The 15754-nt window shown below is 37.0% G+C and overlaps 1 protein-coding gene across 3 annotated transcripts in view; it reads left to right on the top strand.

Annotated features, from left to right (window-relative positions):
- Positions 1-15754, top strand: part of UVRAG (UV radiation resistance associated) — a 242905-nt gene that overhangs the window by 50243 nt on the left and 176908 nt on the right. For all 3 annotated transcript variants that reach the window (XM_081154782.1, XM_081154783.1, XM_081154784.1), the window contains one exon: positions 12365-12450. In XM_081154782.1, the coding sequence (XP_081010908.1) occupies positions 12365-12450 (86 nt within the window). The remainder of the gene's footprint in view (positions 1-12364; positions 12451-15754) is intronic.

The following is a 15754-nucleotide window of genomic DNA, read 5'->3' as shown; positions in this document are numbered from 1 at the left end:
TGACAACTCCACAAGGTAGTTATATTGTCATTTTATAGGTTAAGTAACTTAAAGAGAACATTAAACTACTGACCCAAGATTATATTGCTAGTGAGGTAGCAGATCCATGATTCAAACCTAAGTCTGACTTATTCAAAGACCTTTTCTCTTAACCACTATACTGCGTGGCATCTCTACATTTCTTCCTAATTCATATGGTACGTCACAGGACCAAGTCTCTATCTTTACATTTAATCAGAAATACCCACTCTGTGCATTGTGAGAATAAAATGAGAGAGTACATGGGAAAGTGCTTTGAATGGTATAAATTGTACTGACTTTGGGTATTTATTATTGTAGAGTGGGCATGCATTGCCCATGAGGCCATCAACCCACTGAAGTCCACATAAGTTCCATGCATTAGTCACTGTATTTGGCTTCTCTCTCAGTCTTTTTTTCCCCTTTTTCTCTTGGACCAAATTAACATCTGACAGATGTTTGGAAAATCATCTTATCCTGTAATTCATATTTATAAATCCCACTGCTGCAGTGTGGTCCCCATTCTCTCTCTTCATTGAAGCCAGAGAACAATCTGGGAAGATGCCACGTTTCCTGTTACGAGTTTGGAGGCTCTTGTCTTCTCAGCACAGTGTTAGAGCTTTTCAGAAGTTGACACTGGAGAGTTCAAAGGCGAGCATGTTCTTCATACAGATGCATGCGATTCTTGAAAAGGAAACAGGAACAGCTTGACTTGTCCTCACTAGGGGTTTCAGAGAGTTTACATTTTTTTGTTTAAAATTTCAAAAACTCGTTTTTACCATTCTTTCTTAGATTTGTGGTGAGGGAATTCTTGACTACCCCCTCATAGTTTTAGTTTAAACTGTTCTACAAAGCTGGGAATCCTTTTCTTTCATTTAAAAGTCTCTCCACTAATGCTAGTTAACATGATGTCACTATTGCCCTCTCTTCTCAGTCACTTCTGTCCTCTCTCATAGTTGTGGTCATTCACGTGTTCATCTTTCTTCCTGTCAGGGTGTAAGCTTTTGTAGGACTAAGGTGGTCTTACTCACTTGTGCAGTCCCAGGATTTAGTTAATAAGTAGACTTTACTTAGTAAATATTTTTCCATGAGTGACTGAGGTCTACTAGGATCCCATGGTTACTATCTCTATTCTAAAATATGCTTTTCACTTAAGGTATGGCTACTTTAGCAGGGCACTTTTAGTCCTCATCCCAGGGAGGAGCATTGAAGACCATCAGTCTACTTCATACTTGTAGTGTGTGACTATGATTGTGATTATTATTATTTTTAAAAAAAAAAATATATCTTTATTGATTTCAGAGAGAGGAAAGAAGAGGGAGAGAGAGATAGAAACATCAATGATGAGAGAGTCATTGATCGAGCCCACAACCCGGGCATGTGCCCCGACCAGGAACCGAACCCGGATCGCCTGGATCCCAGGTCGACACTCAACCGCTGAGCCACACCCGGCCGGGCATGATTATTTTTTGAGGGTCGTTTGAAACACTGAAGTACGAACAAGAATCTATTTATCTCTGTTAATATGAGTTAAAAAATGAAAATAGTTGATGTTAGTTTCAGGGTCTGTAAACCTTTGCTTAATAACACTCTTCTTATTTCTCCTTGCTTCTCACTGTTTTGAGGGAGAGGAAAACATTCTCTGTTGTCTCAAACCTTAGACCACATCTAGGGGAATATACATTTTTAGCTCCAGTTCAGTGTCTGAGAAGAGGTCTTGCCTCCCCTCCTTAACAGCTCAGCATCTGGGCTTCGTCAGAGTTCAGAGGCAAAGGGTGTGCAAGGCTTGAAGGCGCTTGACAGAGATACTTGCACAATTTTTCTCAGTTTTAACTTGGCTAACACTTAAAAGTATATCAGTGTCCAAATAAAAATATACACATAGGAACACAGACTGACTGTTGATTCATCAGGTAGCTATTTTAGGAGTAGTTGTACAAATAAATACTATATTTTAAAAAAGTATCTGCATTGCATCTGAAAATGTGTTTAAGTAGTAGTACAAGCCGTTCCTTTTTTTCTTTCTTGCCCATCACAATTTCTTTTTCTACTTACGTAGAAGAAGGCCTATCTGCAAAGCTTACTTCTAGTTTAGGAATAATGTATGGAACACTGATAGGCCTGCTAAGGAAAGCTTTCGGTGGAACCCTTAAATTCCTGTCCTTAGGCTTCGCTTGGGCCTTTTTGTCTTCTCGCTAACATGTTGTTTCTGGATGATTCAGATTCCCCCTAAGTCTACATCTCCAGTGTGTATTTCTGTATATACAGAATTGTGTCCAATTGCTTGGATGTTTCAGAGTCCCAACACTCTATAGGTCCCAAACTGAACTCAGTTCCCTTCCACGTTTCATAAAAAAGACCCCCTCCTTCTGTTGTGTTCCTTAGTTCAGTGAATGGTCCTGCTATCCATCCACTTTCTCAAGTGAGAACAGGGAGTCATCCTGGACCCCTGCCCCTTTTTCTAAATCACATTTTTGAATCACTACTGATGGTGCCTGTTAAATATCTACTTCTTTCCTGGTTCTTGACTTTATAGCCAGATTTATCTTGCTAAAATGCTGGTCATCTCCCTTCTTTATTCAGATTACTTCAGAGTAATTAATGAATGGCTTATAAGGTCTTGCTGTGATCTGGTTCCTGATTTCTAAGTTCCCCACCCATAACACTTTCTTATGCTAAGATTTACCCATCTCAGTTTTAGCTTAGACCGCGTTTCCATAGAATGGTTTTCTGTGACTACCCCCTAAATCCAGTTAGGATACACCTTTTATCCTCCATAGCACCTTGCATTTCATTTTCCTCCTGACCGGTCCTTATTCTGTTATATTCTGACTGCCCATTTGCTTCTCTCTCTTTCTTATTAGAATGTAAACTGTGTAAGGGGAGGGACAGGGTCTCTCTTCATCACCAGTTTATCCCTAGTGCTTAGTGCTGTGCCTGGCACAGAGTAATAACTTAATAACTGTTTGACGAATGAGTGAATGAAGCTTCTGTAGCAGCAGATCATTAAAAATTCTGCTGGGATATACTACTTGGTCGTCATCAGTTGTGCAGCTTGTTACTCAAAATTCTAGTTCTCTTTTTTTAAGTAGTCTCAACTGTTTCTGCATAGACACCTGTCAGTTGTAAATTATTATGCTTTAAATGGAGCCCTTTATTTTTCTTTCCAGGTTCGCTTTCCCTTCCAATTTTCCACATCTTTATTAACTATTTTCCCATTCATCCAGGCCTCAAATCTTGTCGTTAGGTTTGATTGATTTCTTTTATTCACTTGATTCAGTCACCAGAATCTTTTGAGTCCTTTGAAATAACTTATATCCATGGCTACTTTTCCACCTCCATTGCCATAGCCCAAGCTGAGCCCGGCGGCGGGCCTGTGGCCTCCAGTCTCTTTGTACCCACAGCATATTCAGCGCTGCTTGGTCCGTCTTCCCAAGGCCCATGCGAGTTCGGAGGGAGTAGAGTAACTTCTCGTGTCTGCTAGATGTGTACAAATCTCTGACCCGATTTCCTCCTCGCCATCATTCAGTCTGTGGCGTTTTGGTTCTCTCTCTGCTTTTATTTTTACCCCCCTCTTTTTTTTTATAGTTTGAGCTCTCATTACCTGTAGTAAGTGGATTTTTAGAAAGCCTCCTAACTGGTATTTGGACATTCTGCCTCCTCCAGCCTATCATATTTGTTATCACCAGAGTAACTTTCCTTAAATGGAGGTCTGATTATTACTCGACACTGTCAGAAACCTTTTCTGAGTCCTTATTGATCAAAGGTTGTCTTGGCTCTTTAGCATGACACCCAAGCCTTTCTGTGCCCTTGTCCTCTCAACTGAATTATTCAGCTGTGTGTCCCACCGTTTCCCTCTTCAGGATTCCAAGTAATTTCCATTTCACTGGAGTTGAACAAATCGGACCACTGTTTAATTTTCTCCTAATGCAGGTTGTGTTTTCCCATTGTCATGCTTCGGCCAAAGGTGTTTAGTCTGTGTGGGACTTTTTGTCACTGCCCCTTGGTTTTTTGGTATTTCTTAATCTATTCCAAGTACTGCCACTGGTTGCGATCTTTGGTGTTCCTGCTTCTACTAGGTGGAATCTTTACCACATCAGAACTCTTGTAGCTTTTGTTTTTAACCTTTCTTTTGGTAACTTTGCCTTTTTTACTTCACTTGGAAACTTAACCGGGTTGAATACTTTTAGAAGGTAGCAATTGCCTGTGACACCATCTATCTACTAGGTGTTTAGTAAACACCGAACTGAATAAGTATGTGTATAATACTGCTTACTTTATATTCGGCTCTCCTGTCAACTGGATTACTTCAGAACAACTTTTATAGTTTTCATAAAGTTAAGGGCAGTCTTAGGACTCTTATGGCAGCTAAAATGTACAGTAAAACATTTTAAAAGGCGACTCATCCAGTGATCTACAGGGGTAAGCAAACTACAGTCCACATGTTTTTGTACGGCCAGCAGGCTAAGGATGGTCTTTACACTTGAAGGAAAAAATGAAGAATATGTGACAGAGATGACTTGTGTCTTGCAAAACCTGAAATATTTACTATCTGGCCATTGACTGGGAAGGTTTGTTGACCGCTGATCTAGAAAAACATCTGATCATCTGCCTAGAATTGCTCCTGCTCATTGGATATTTGAAAATATCTGTTTCCTTGAACAGTTTAATAGGTACTCACCCAGGCCTCCTTTGAAAAAGAATGGGTAGGCCTGGCTTCAGAAGAATTTTGAGTGACATGTAAATCTCCTCTGGGCTCTTTGGCACTTGGCAGTATCTCACACAGATAACCAGATACAAATGAGCCGTTTCTTTCCATTATACTCCTTCATCAGAGGTCTGTCGGGATTGCACATCTGGTGAAGTTAGATGTCATTGAGAACAAGGCTCTTAATGTATTTCAAGAATGATAATTGCTAAGTGGTGGTTGAAGCAGAAGGGTTTAATAATGTCCTTAAGTTGCCTTAAATGTACATGGACCCAGAATTTTAGAACTGGGAAAGGGCTTAGAGATCAAGTGTGGCATGGTCATTAAGAACATGCGCTATGGAGCCAGACTGCGTGGCTCTTTCCTTAATCCTCGCTGTGGCTCAGTTTCCTCACCTTTAAAGTGGGGCTAATAATAGTATCTGTTTCACAGGTTGAGTGACTATTAAATATGTTAACTTTTAACATTTTAATGTTTAAGTATTAAAATGAACATGGAAAACAACATTACCTGGCATACTGTAAGTGCTCATAAATGTTTTTCTTGTGCCTGTTGCTGTTATTTTTTAATTATTGTTTTTGTTAGTAGTAGTCTCATCTTATTTTATAATTAAAGAAACTGAGGCCTTATGAGTTAAATGATTTTCCTCATTTCCACAACAGGCAGAGTGGGTGAAAACCTTTCATTTCAATGCTCTTTCCCTGCTATAATGTGTTGCTTTTAGTTGTGTGTTAGTGGGTGTGAATGAGTTTTTAATACGAAAAAATATTTGACAGCTTTTGCATAAAATAAGAAAAGTTAAGTGGAATGTCATTAATCCTTTCTCCTGAGAATCTTAAATCTACTTCTAGTGTCTTTATTATTTTGGATTTTGTAGCTAGTTTATAGGACTGTCTCTTGTTTCTGTTCTCTTTCTCCTCACCTGCCCTCGTGGTATGTGGGTTATTTCATAAACATCTCTCTCTCTTTTTTTTTATTGAGATGAAATTCACATAACATAAAATTAACCATTTTAAAGTGTACATTTTTAGTTGTACATTGGTATGTTCATAATGTTGTATGGCCACGGCCTCTATCAAGTTGCATAATGTTTTCATCACCCTAAAAGAAAATCCCATATCCACTAAGCATTCATTTTCCATTTGCCCTCTCCACCCTCCTGGCAAACATCCGTCTGCTCCTGTCTCTGTGGATTTACCTATTTTGAGTATTTCATATAATTGGAGTGATGCACTATGTAACCTTCTGTGTTTGGGTGCTTTCACTTAGCAGAATGTTTTTGAGGTGCATCCATGTGTAACGTGTCAGTACCTCTTTCCTTTTTATGACTGAGTAATACCCCATTGTAGGAATATGCCATATTTTGTTTACCCATATCCATTGATGAACATTTGGTTGTTTCTCTCTTTTGGCTGTCGTGAATAGTGCAGCTATGAGCATTTGTATACAAATATTTGTTTTAAGTACCTGTTTTCAATTCTTTTGGGCATATACCTAGGACTGGAGTTGCTGGGTCATATGGTAATTCTGTTTAACTTTTTGAGGAATTGCCAAACTTCTTTTCCGCAGAGGCTGGGCATTTTACATTCCCAGCAGCAATGTATGAGGATTCTAATTTCACTACATCCTTGCCAATAGTTATTTTCTGTTTTCTTCTAATTTTAAAAATTCTGTCATCTATTTATATCTATTATCTATCTATCTATCTATCATCATCTATCTATCTATCATCTATCTATCATCTATCATCTGTTTGTCTATCATCATCTGTTTGTCTATCATCATTTATCTTTCCATCCGTCCATCCATCCATCCATCCATCCATCCACCCACCCACCCACCCATCCTAGTGGGTGTTAAGTAGTATCTCATTGTAGTTTTTAAAAAAAAATGTTTTTTATTGATTTTTTAGAGAGAGGAAGGAAGAGGGAAAGAGAGAACCATAGATGAGGTTGAAACATCAATTGGCTGCCTCCTGCACACCCCCTGCTGGGGATCAACCCTGCAACCCTGCTGTGTGGCCTTGACTGGGGATTGAACACACCTCTTGGTGCATGGACGATGCTCAACCCCCTGAGCTATACAGGCCAAGGCTCTCATTGTGGTTTTGCTTTGCGTTTCCCTAATGATGTTGAACATCTTTGCATGTGCTTGTTGGCTATTTGTGTAACTTTTGTGGAAAAATGTCTCTAAGTCCTTTGCCCATTTTTTAATTGGGTTGTTTGTCTTGTTATTGTTGAGTTGTCAGAGTTCTTTATGTATTCTCTATATTAGACCTTTATCAGATATATGATTTGCAAATATTTTCTCCCATTTTGTGGGTACTTTTTAATAGTGTTCTTTACACAAAAAGTTTTAAATTTTGATGTTTATTATTTCTTTGGTTTTTCATACTTTTGGTGTTATATCTAAGAATCTACTGGTAAATCCCAGGTTATATGGATGTACCCCTGTGCTTTCTTCTAATACTTTTATGTTTTTAGCTCTTACAATTAGCCTTTGATCCATTTTGGGGGTAATTTTTGTACATGGTGTTAGGGATGGACCCAACTTCATTCTTTTGCATGTGGCTATATGGTTGTTTTAGCATCATTTGCTGAAAACACTATTCTTTCCCCATGGATTAGTCTTGGCACCTTTGTCAAAAATCAATTGAATATAAGCGTATGAGTTAATTTATGGATTCTCAGCTCTATTCCACTTATCCATATGTCTATCCTTATGCTAGTACCACACTTTTAATTACTGTTACTTTGTAGTAAGTTTTGAAATTGGTCAGCATGAGTTCTCCAATTGGTGTATTACATTGATTGATATTCATTTATTGAACCACTCTTACATACCTTGGATAAATCCCACTTGTTCCTGGCATATAATCCTTTTGAAAAAATTATTTTTAATTGTGGTAAAATATACAGAATATAATACTTATCTTAACCATTTTAAATGTACAGTTTAGAGACATTAAGTATGTTCACATTGTTGGGCAACCATCACCACCATCCATCTCCAGAGCTCTTTTCACCTTGTAAAACTGAAACTCTCTACCCATTAAGCACTAAGTCCCCATCTTCCCTTTCCCCAAGCCCCTGGCTCTCAGTCTTCTACTGTTTCTATGAATTTGACTACACTAGGTACCTTATATAAGTGAAATCATATAGTATCTGTTCTTTTGTCACTGGCTTCTTTTACTTAACATAATGTCCTTAAGAGTCATTCATATTTTAGCACATGTCAGAATTTCCTTCCTTTGTAAGGCTAAATAATATTCCATTGTATGAATATACATATTTTGTTTATCAGTTCATCTGTTGATGGGCACTTGGGTTGCTTCTACAGCTTGACTGTTGTAAATAATGCTCTATGAACATGGGTGTAAAAAATATTTCTTTGGGTCTTATAATTCTTTAGGATTTATACCCAGAAATAGAATTGCTGGACCAATGGTATAAGCCTTTTTAATATTCTGCTGGGTTAACTTTGCTTGTATTTTGTTGAAGAGTTTTGTATGTGTATACATAAGGGATATTGGTCTGTAATTTTCTTGTGGTATTATTGTTTGGCTTTGGTATCAGGGAGAACTGGCCTTATAAAATGAATGAAGTGTTTCTCCCTCTTCCATTTTTGGGCAGACTTTGAGAAAGATTGGTGTTACTATTTTTTAAAAGTGATTGGTAGAATTCACCAGTCAAATCATGTGGTTCTGGGCTTTTCTTTGCAGGGAATTTTATGATTACTGATTCAACCTTTTTACTTGTGTTATGACTTTGTTAAATTAACATTTGTTAGGTGGAGGATAGAGTGACAGATGGAGATCCATGGTTCAACAGTAGACCACAAGAGAAACTGCAATAGAGAAGTTTATTACTCATAGGTCCTAATTACAGGACATGTCTCAAAGAGCCGCATGGGAAAGTCAAGGCAGGAGACAGAGGCAGCACCGTGGCACGTGCCTTTATTAGGATCTGTGGGTGGAGTGCTTTGGGCTTCCTGGGCTAGGGCTGGGTTGGTCAGTTCACACGAAAAGAGTAGGGTTTTGGTAGTCTCCATGGGGATTTTTATCTAGGGGGCGCATAAGGCATACAGGTGCTAGTAGCAGTGGCGACTGTTTAATCACAACAGTCAGATCAGGAGCTTACATTTGCTTCTGACTCCGTGAGCTGCCATCTAGGGCCTTCACTTCCCTGAGGGGGATAGTGTCAGTTTAAGGTCCTTGTAGGTGGTTTGTCCAAGTGAAATGGATGCCAAGGCAGCAATACCATGGAGTAGCTTAGCTAAACTCTAGACAATTTATAGGTCTTTTCAGATTTTCTGTTTCTTCTTGAGTCATTTTTGCGTTTTGAGGCGTTTCCATTATCTAGGTTATCTGATTTGTTGGCACATAGTTGTTCATAGTGTTCTTGTGTAATACTTTTTATTTCTGTAAGGTTGGTGATAATGTTCCCATTTTCACTCCTGATTTTAGTGATTTGAGACTTCTCTTTTCTTGGTCAGTCTAGCTTAAGGTTTGTCAATTCTGTTGATCTTTTCGAAGAACTTCCGGTTTTATTGATTTTCTCTGTGGTTTTTATATTCTCTATTTCATGGATCTCTGCTCTAATTTTTTTTATTACCTTTTTTCTTGTTTAGGGTTTATTTTATTTTTCTAGTTCCTTAAGGTGGAAGGTTTGGTTATTGATTTGAGCCCCCCCAAACCTTTTGAAAAATGTAGATGTTTGCAGCTATAAATTTTACTCAGAGCACTTTTATACAGCATCTCATATGTTTTGATATGTTGTGCTTTCATTTTTATTCATCTGAAAGTACTTAATAGTTTACCTTGTGATTTGTTTTTTGACCCACTGGTTGTTTAATACTGTGTTGTTTACTTTGCAGTTTGCAGATTTTCCAAATTTTCTTCTGTTATTGAAGAAAATAACAGCTTTCATTCCACTGTGGTCAAAGAAGATACGTTCTACAATTTCAATTTTTAAAGATTTATTGAAACTTGTGTTGTGGCTGAAAAGATAGTTTATCCTGAATAATGTTCTATTTGCACTTGAGAAGAATGTGTATATGGCTGTTGTTGGGTAGAACATTCCATATATGTCTCTTGGATCTAGTTGATTTATAGTATTGCTCATGCCTTCTATTTTCTTGTTTACCTTTTGTATGGTTGAACTACCCACTGTTGAAAGTGGATTTTTATGTTTTCAAATATTTCCCACTTTGGTTTTGACAGTTTTTGCTTTATATACAGGGATGGGCAAAAGTAGGTTTATAGTTGTGAGAACATAAAACAGAGTTTATTTTTGTGTTATTATTTATTAATTATTCTATTTTTTCCATGTGAACAACTGTAAACCTACTTTTGCCCACCCCTGTACTTTGTTATATGTTGTTAGGTGCATATATGTTTATAATCAGTTATATGTTCTTGACCCTTTTTTCATTATATAATGTCCTTCTTTGTGTCTTGTAACTTTTTTTTTTATCTTAAAGCCTATTTGTCTGATATTAGTATAGCTACTCCAGCTTTCTTTTGGTTACTACTTACACTGAATATCTTTCCACTCTTTCATTTTCAACTTATTTGTATTTTTGGTTCTAAAGTGCATCCCTTGTAGACAGCTTATAGTGGATTGCTTAAAAAAATCTATTCTGCCACCCTCTGCCTTTTCATTGGAGTGTTTAATCCACTTACCTTAATGTGATTACAGATAGGGAAGTTCTGCCATTTTTCTATTTGTTTTCTTACATCATTTTTGTTCCTTATTTCCTCCATTACTGCCTTTTTTGGTGTTATCTATTTTCTCATGTAACATTTTGGTTCTTTTCTCATTTATTTTACAATGCATCTTTTAGTTATTTTTTTAGTGGTTGCTCTGGAGATTACAATTAACATATTAACTTATAACAATCTAGTTCAAATTAATAACAATTTAGTTTTAATATTATGTAAAATTTTTCTTCTGTAAAACTGTTCCCTTTTGTGTTACTATTGTCACAAGTTACATCTTTATAATTGTGTGACCATCAAGATAGATTTGTAATGATTGTTTCATATGTTTATCTAATTGATTGATTTTTATTTTATTTTATTATTTTATTTTATATTTTATTTATTTATTTAAAATATATCTTTATTGATTTCAGAGAGAGGAAAGGAGAGGGAGAGATAGAAACATCAGTGATGAGAGTCATTGATCGGCTGCCTCCTGCTTGCCCCCAACTGGGGATCGAGCCCGCAAGCCGGGCATGTTCCCTGACCAGGAATCGAACCTCGATCGCCTGGATCCTAGGTCGACGCTCAACCGCTGAGCCACGCCCGGCGGGGCATAATTGATTGATTTTTAAATGCTAAACCACCCTTACATTTTTAGAATAAATTAAGTCAATAGTGATGTGTTATTGTTTTATTCTTATAATATATTGCTGGTTTAATTTGTTAATATTTTGTCAAGGATTTTTGTCTGTGTTCATAAGGGATATTTGTCTGTAATTGTGTGTGTACGTGTGGTGTATGTGAGAAAGAGAGTGTATAATGCTAGTCTTACGAGTTGAAAATTATTCCCTTCTCTATTTTATGAATGAGTTTGTGTTAATTGATGTTATTTCTTAATGCTTAGTAGAATTCATCAGTGAAACCATCTGGATCTAAACTTTTTTGTGTGGGCAGCTTTTAAAATTATTCACTTAAAAAAAGATACAGGGTTATTCAGATATTGTTTCATTATCAGTTTTGGCATGTTGTATTTTTTGAAGTAGTTTGTCTAATTCATCTAAGTTGTCAAATTTGATAGCATAAAGTTATACATAATAGTCTCCTAATCACCTTTTTTTGAGGTAACATGGGTTAATAACATTTTAATGTCTGTAGCAACATAGTTTTAAAAAACGCTTATAATAGCATTATAACAAACATTTATATAGTGCTTACTATGTACCTTTTACTTTTCAAATATTAACTCTTAATTCCCACAACCACTTGTGAGGCAGATAACACTATCACTCCACAGTACAGATGAAACCAAGGTTAAACTAAGCATGCGTAGATACCTTGCTCAAGACTACAGAGCGGGTGTATTAGGGCTTACACCGTAATCAGGCGGTTTGGGTCCAGAGTCCTTTTTTCTTAACTGCTATTTACTTTGTCTATCTTAAATGACAGATACCTGTTCTATTATTCTTATGGATTGTGCTGTGTTCTTTCTAGAAACCATCCTGGCTCCCACCATCTTTGTACCACTAAGTGGGAATGTTTGTTTCTGATATTCCTAATTGGAACTTGGAATGCCTTCCCCCCCATAAAAACATTACATGTGATGGATGGCTAGGCGTACTGGAAATATTACTGTTAATACTCTTCTTCAGGCAGTTATGTTAAAAAGACTTATGGGGCTTCTCTGGGAAGTTCACTACAAAATTTGAAACATTGTTTCTGTGGGGAAATAGTAGAGAAAATTTATTTTGAGTTCGCTTGCCTAAAATGTTAAACTTTAGTTATATGGAAGTTGTATTTTTTTGAACCTCTTAACAATTTGAATTTACTGAATTTATGACATAAATTATAAATTATAATTTTAAAAAGACAAAACATTAATTGTGCACATATTTTATTGTTTCACTTTGATTAATTTGTTAATTAATATCTTTTAGGGTTATTCAAGTGCTCAGAGGAATATTCTTCTTCACGTGGATCAGAACTGTGTTCGCAATTCTTACGATGTCTTCTCTTTGCTGCGGTAAGAAACTTCTTAGCATCCTCCTGCGTTTTCTAAAGAATCTTCCTCATTTGAGTCTGTGACATTTCAGTGTGAGGAAATGTATGGGAGCTTAACAAGCTATTTTTCAGGCTTGGCATTTTTTAGTGAGAGCTTCATAAATTTTGTAGCTACAGTGATTTAAGTTTATCTCTTTCACAAAGTCTTTGGAAAGTCATTTCCTTTCTTTGGACAGTGGGAGAGAATGATTAGAAACCAGTGATCTTAAAACAGGGACATGAGCTGTTTCTAGTCTTCTGCACTATAAAGAGCAGCAAGCAGAGGCACAAAATTTAGACTTATCAGAATTTTAACAACTCCAGCATTACTGGAAGGGCCCTCCAATAGCCCCAGACATGGCTTAGAGTTCTGACCTGCTGTTCATTTTTTAAAAGAATCACGTTTGGCAGTGCAAAGGAGCTTTGCACGAATCTCATGCTCAGAGGCTTAACTGCCGAGCTCTGTATTTTTATAATGTCTGGGCTTAATTTTGAAAGATTTTAAAATTTGGTTTTAATTTTCAATGTGGTAGATCATCTAGGACATTTTCCTAGGAGGCAGGTTACCAAAATAAATGCAATTCAAAATAAAGTTAACAGTGACACTCAACCTATGTGCACCCTTCGCAGACAGATGGTTCATTGAAATTTGATTTTGGAAGTAGTTTTCTAATGTTTACATAACACATCATAAATTTCAGACCATTAGACATCCTTTATATATCTGCTAGAGGAAGAGTCCAGAAGGATTATTGGACTCTTGTCCCATTGGATGATTATTTGTTTTATAAACATTATGAAATAGGCCTTTCCTTTGCAAATCTTGAATTTTATTATACGTGATGATAGAGAGTTTGATCACATGGACCGTATAAATTGCTCTTAAGAGAATGATTTCAACTAAAGTAACCACACATATTTGACGACTTTTGATTCTTATCAGAGAGGTGCTTTCACTTTGACTTCTTAGGCTATGTAAGAGGATTTAGTAATCAGATGGTAAGGAAAGCAGGAGGTGGCAAAATACAGAACTAATATTTTCGAGCCTATTCATTTCGGGACTATGTTAAGTTTTAAGAATTGGAAAGAATGTACAGGAATAGTTTGAAATGTGAGTAAGCCTCTAATATTTCTTGTCCTCTTTTCCTCAGTAAAATGAAAGTATAGATATTATTTTAAAGACATTTTCCAGGTTTGAGAGTTTTGGCCTTATTAGAGAAATCAGTAGATATAAGGGAAAGGGATCAGTCGGGGCAGAAGAGGCGCCGGGAAAGGCGGCATCGGAGGAGCCAAGCGCGGCGGCTCGCGCAGCATCGGCAGCTGCTACGACGCGGAGGGCGAGCGCGGGAGGGCGGCGGGTCTCGGGAGGCCGAGCGGCACCCGACCCTGACTTAGGTGTCCAGGTTGCCCCAACTCATTCAACCTCTACGGTTCTTCTAAAAGGTGGAAGCAGTGAAGTTAAAAATTTGTGTAATTTACAGGCATTTTCCCATTTATGACCTCATTCTCTTAGAAACTTTTTGTGTTCACACACCAGCGCAGAAGCTGAAGTGAAGAGGTGTTAAATGATCTGTGTATCCGAGGGCACACCGCAAGAAAGCCGGGCTGGAGGCTGGTCTGAAGGTGTTCTGACAAGCATGCTTTTAGGCCCTTCTCGCAGTCCCACTTACCTTTCTAGGTTGGTGGGTATGAGGTGAACGTTGGTAGTTGCTCAGTTATTCAACATTGATCTTGCAATGATATGTCTCTCGGGGGTTTCATTTCCAGGGTGTCTTCCAGATTCCTCAGGTGTGTCAACAATTTGAATTGCCTTATTAACTAAGTGGCCTTCTCTTCACCATTGTGTAAATCATTTACAGCTGGTAACACAGATAGACTTTTCTGAACCAGATCAAGTGTGTATTTGTCAACCAAATTACCAGAACCCAGAGAGTTACTCTGAAACTAGAAAGTTCAAATTGTACTTGTCCAAGTTAATGAGTGAGATGCAACTTTCTCTGCAAATTCTCTCAGACATTATTAAAGAGTAACCATCAATTCTCTGTTTAATCAAAAGCACTTCTTTTACCGCAGTTTTTACTGACACATATAAAGTGCTTTCTGGAAAATAACTTTGTGCCCATCAGTTTTGTTCATAGTTTCCCCTCTTTAACTCAGGCAACATTGTTCCTGTATGAGAATAATTTAAAAAGCATATCTTTTCTTTTCCTGATGCTTCTTGGCTTGTGAAATTGTTACTTCTTGATCTGTAATTTTATGTGAAAACACACAGTCAGAATTTTTTAATATCACTTTTGATTCCACAAAATTCTCAGTGCCTTTTGGAGTTAGGATTAGAATCCAGGTCTCCGGATTCTGTTTTACGAGAGTATATTCTAGTTAACAACTTTCACTGTGTTATTATGTGTGAATATCTCAGGAAAATAGGAAATGTTCACTAAGGTAGGGATTTTGAAGCACCTAAGACCAGGGCATTAAAGCTCCTTCAGGTGGTTATATTGTACCATTTTTAAGGAAAACAATGACCTGGGGTTTTATTCAGTTTTTTTCCACCAATAGTTAAGAATTTAGGCTAAGTTTAGTTGTCAAAGTAATAGAAGCTCTTTCTAAATGCACCTTCAGTGTATATGATGGTAATTAAATTTTTGCTGCTTTAACCCTTGGAAATTCCTGGATTAAGGGTTAGTTTTCATATAAACTGACATTTAATTACGAGCCACTTGATCTTCACCACAGGGTGTCGATGTTGCTCTTTAACTGGCATTTGAAATTTATTTTACAGTTTTGAGGTGAGAAAAATAGGATTATAAATTACAAGTGAGCATTTATTTTTAGGAGTTAACTTTTTTCTATTCCTTCTAGGGTAAGGGGTTTCCAGGTTTATTAGGTAGCTTTTTTCTTTTGGTTCTGTTGATTTTTTTTTTTTCTCCTGTTGGTGTAGGTAGGGAGTTATTGAATGATTATAAGGAGAGAAGGAATGCTATGGTCAGGTGTACAATTTAAAATTCTAACATGGTAACAGTGGGGAATAGACCTGAGAGATGAGACTGATAGCAAGGAGGTATCTGTAATCCTACCTGTTCTCTGAGATTGAGAAATTATTTTTGATGTTTAAAATACTCATTTTTTTTTTTCTTTCACACATCCTCAAAAAGGTAGCTCTATTGTAGTGAGATAAGTAAGAATAATTCTGGTTTTCTTCTAGTATAGCTTTTATTTTTTTCCATTCCCCTTTTGACTTGTCCTACGTTAGCCAGTTTAATAAGTGGAAGTATCGTATGGAAATC

This window comes from Miniopterus schreibersii (assembly GCF_964146895.1).
Source record: "Miniopterus schreibersii genome assembly, chromosome: 12".
Taxonomy (NCBI): domain Eukaryota; kingdom Metazoa; phylum Chordata; class Mammalia; order Chiroptera; family Miniopteridae; genus Miniopterus; species Miniopterus schreibersii.
The sequence above is the reverse complement of the archived record's forward strand: the minus strand, read 5'-3'. Positions and strand labels throughout refer to the sequence as shown.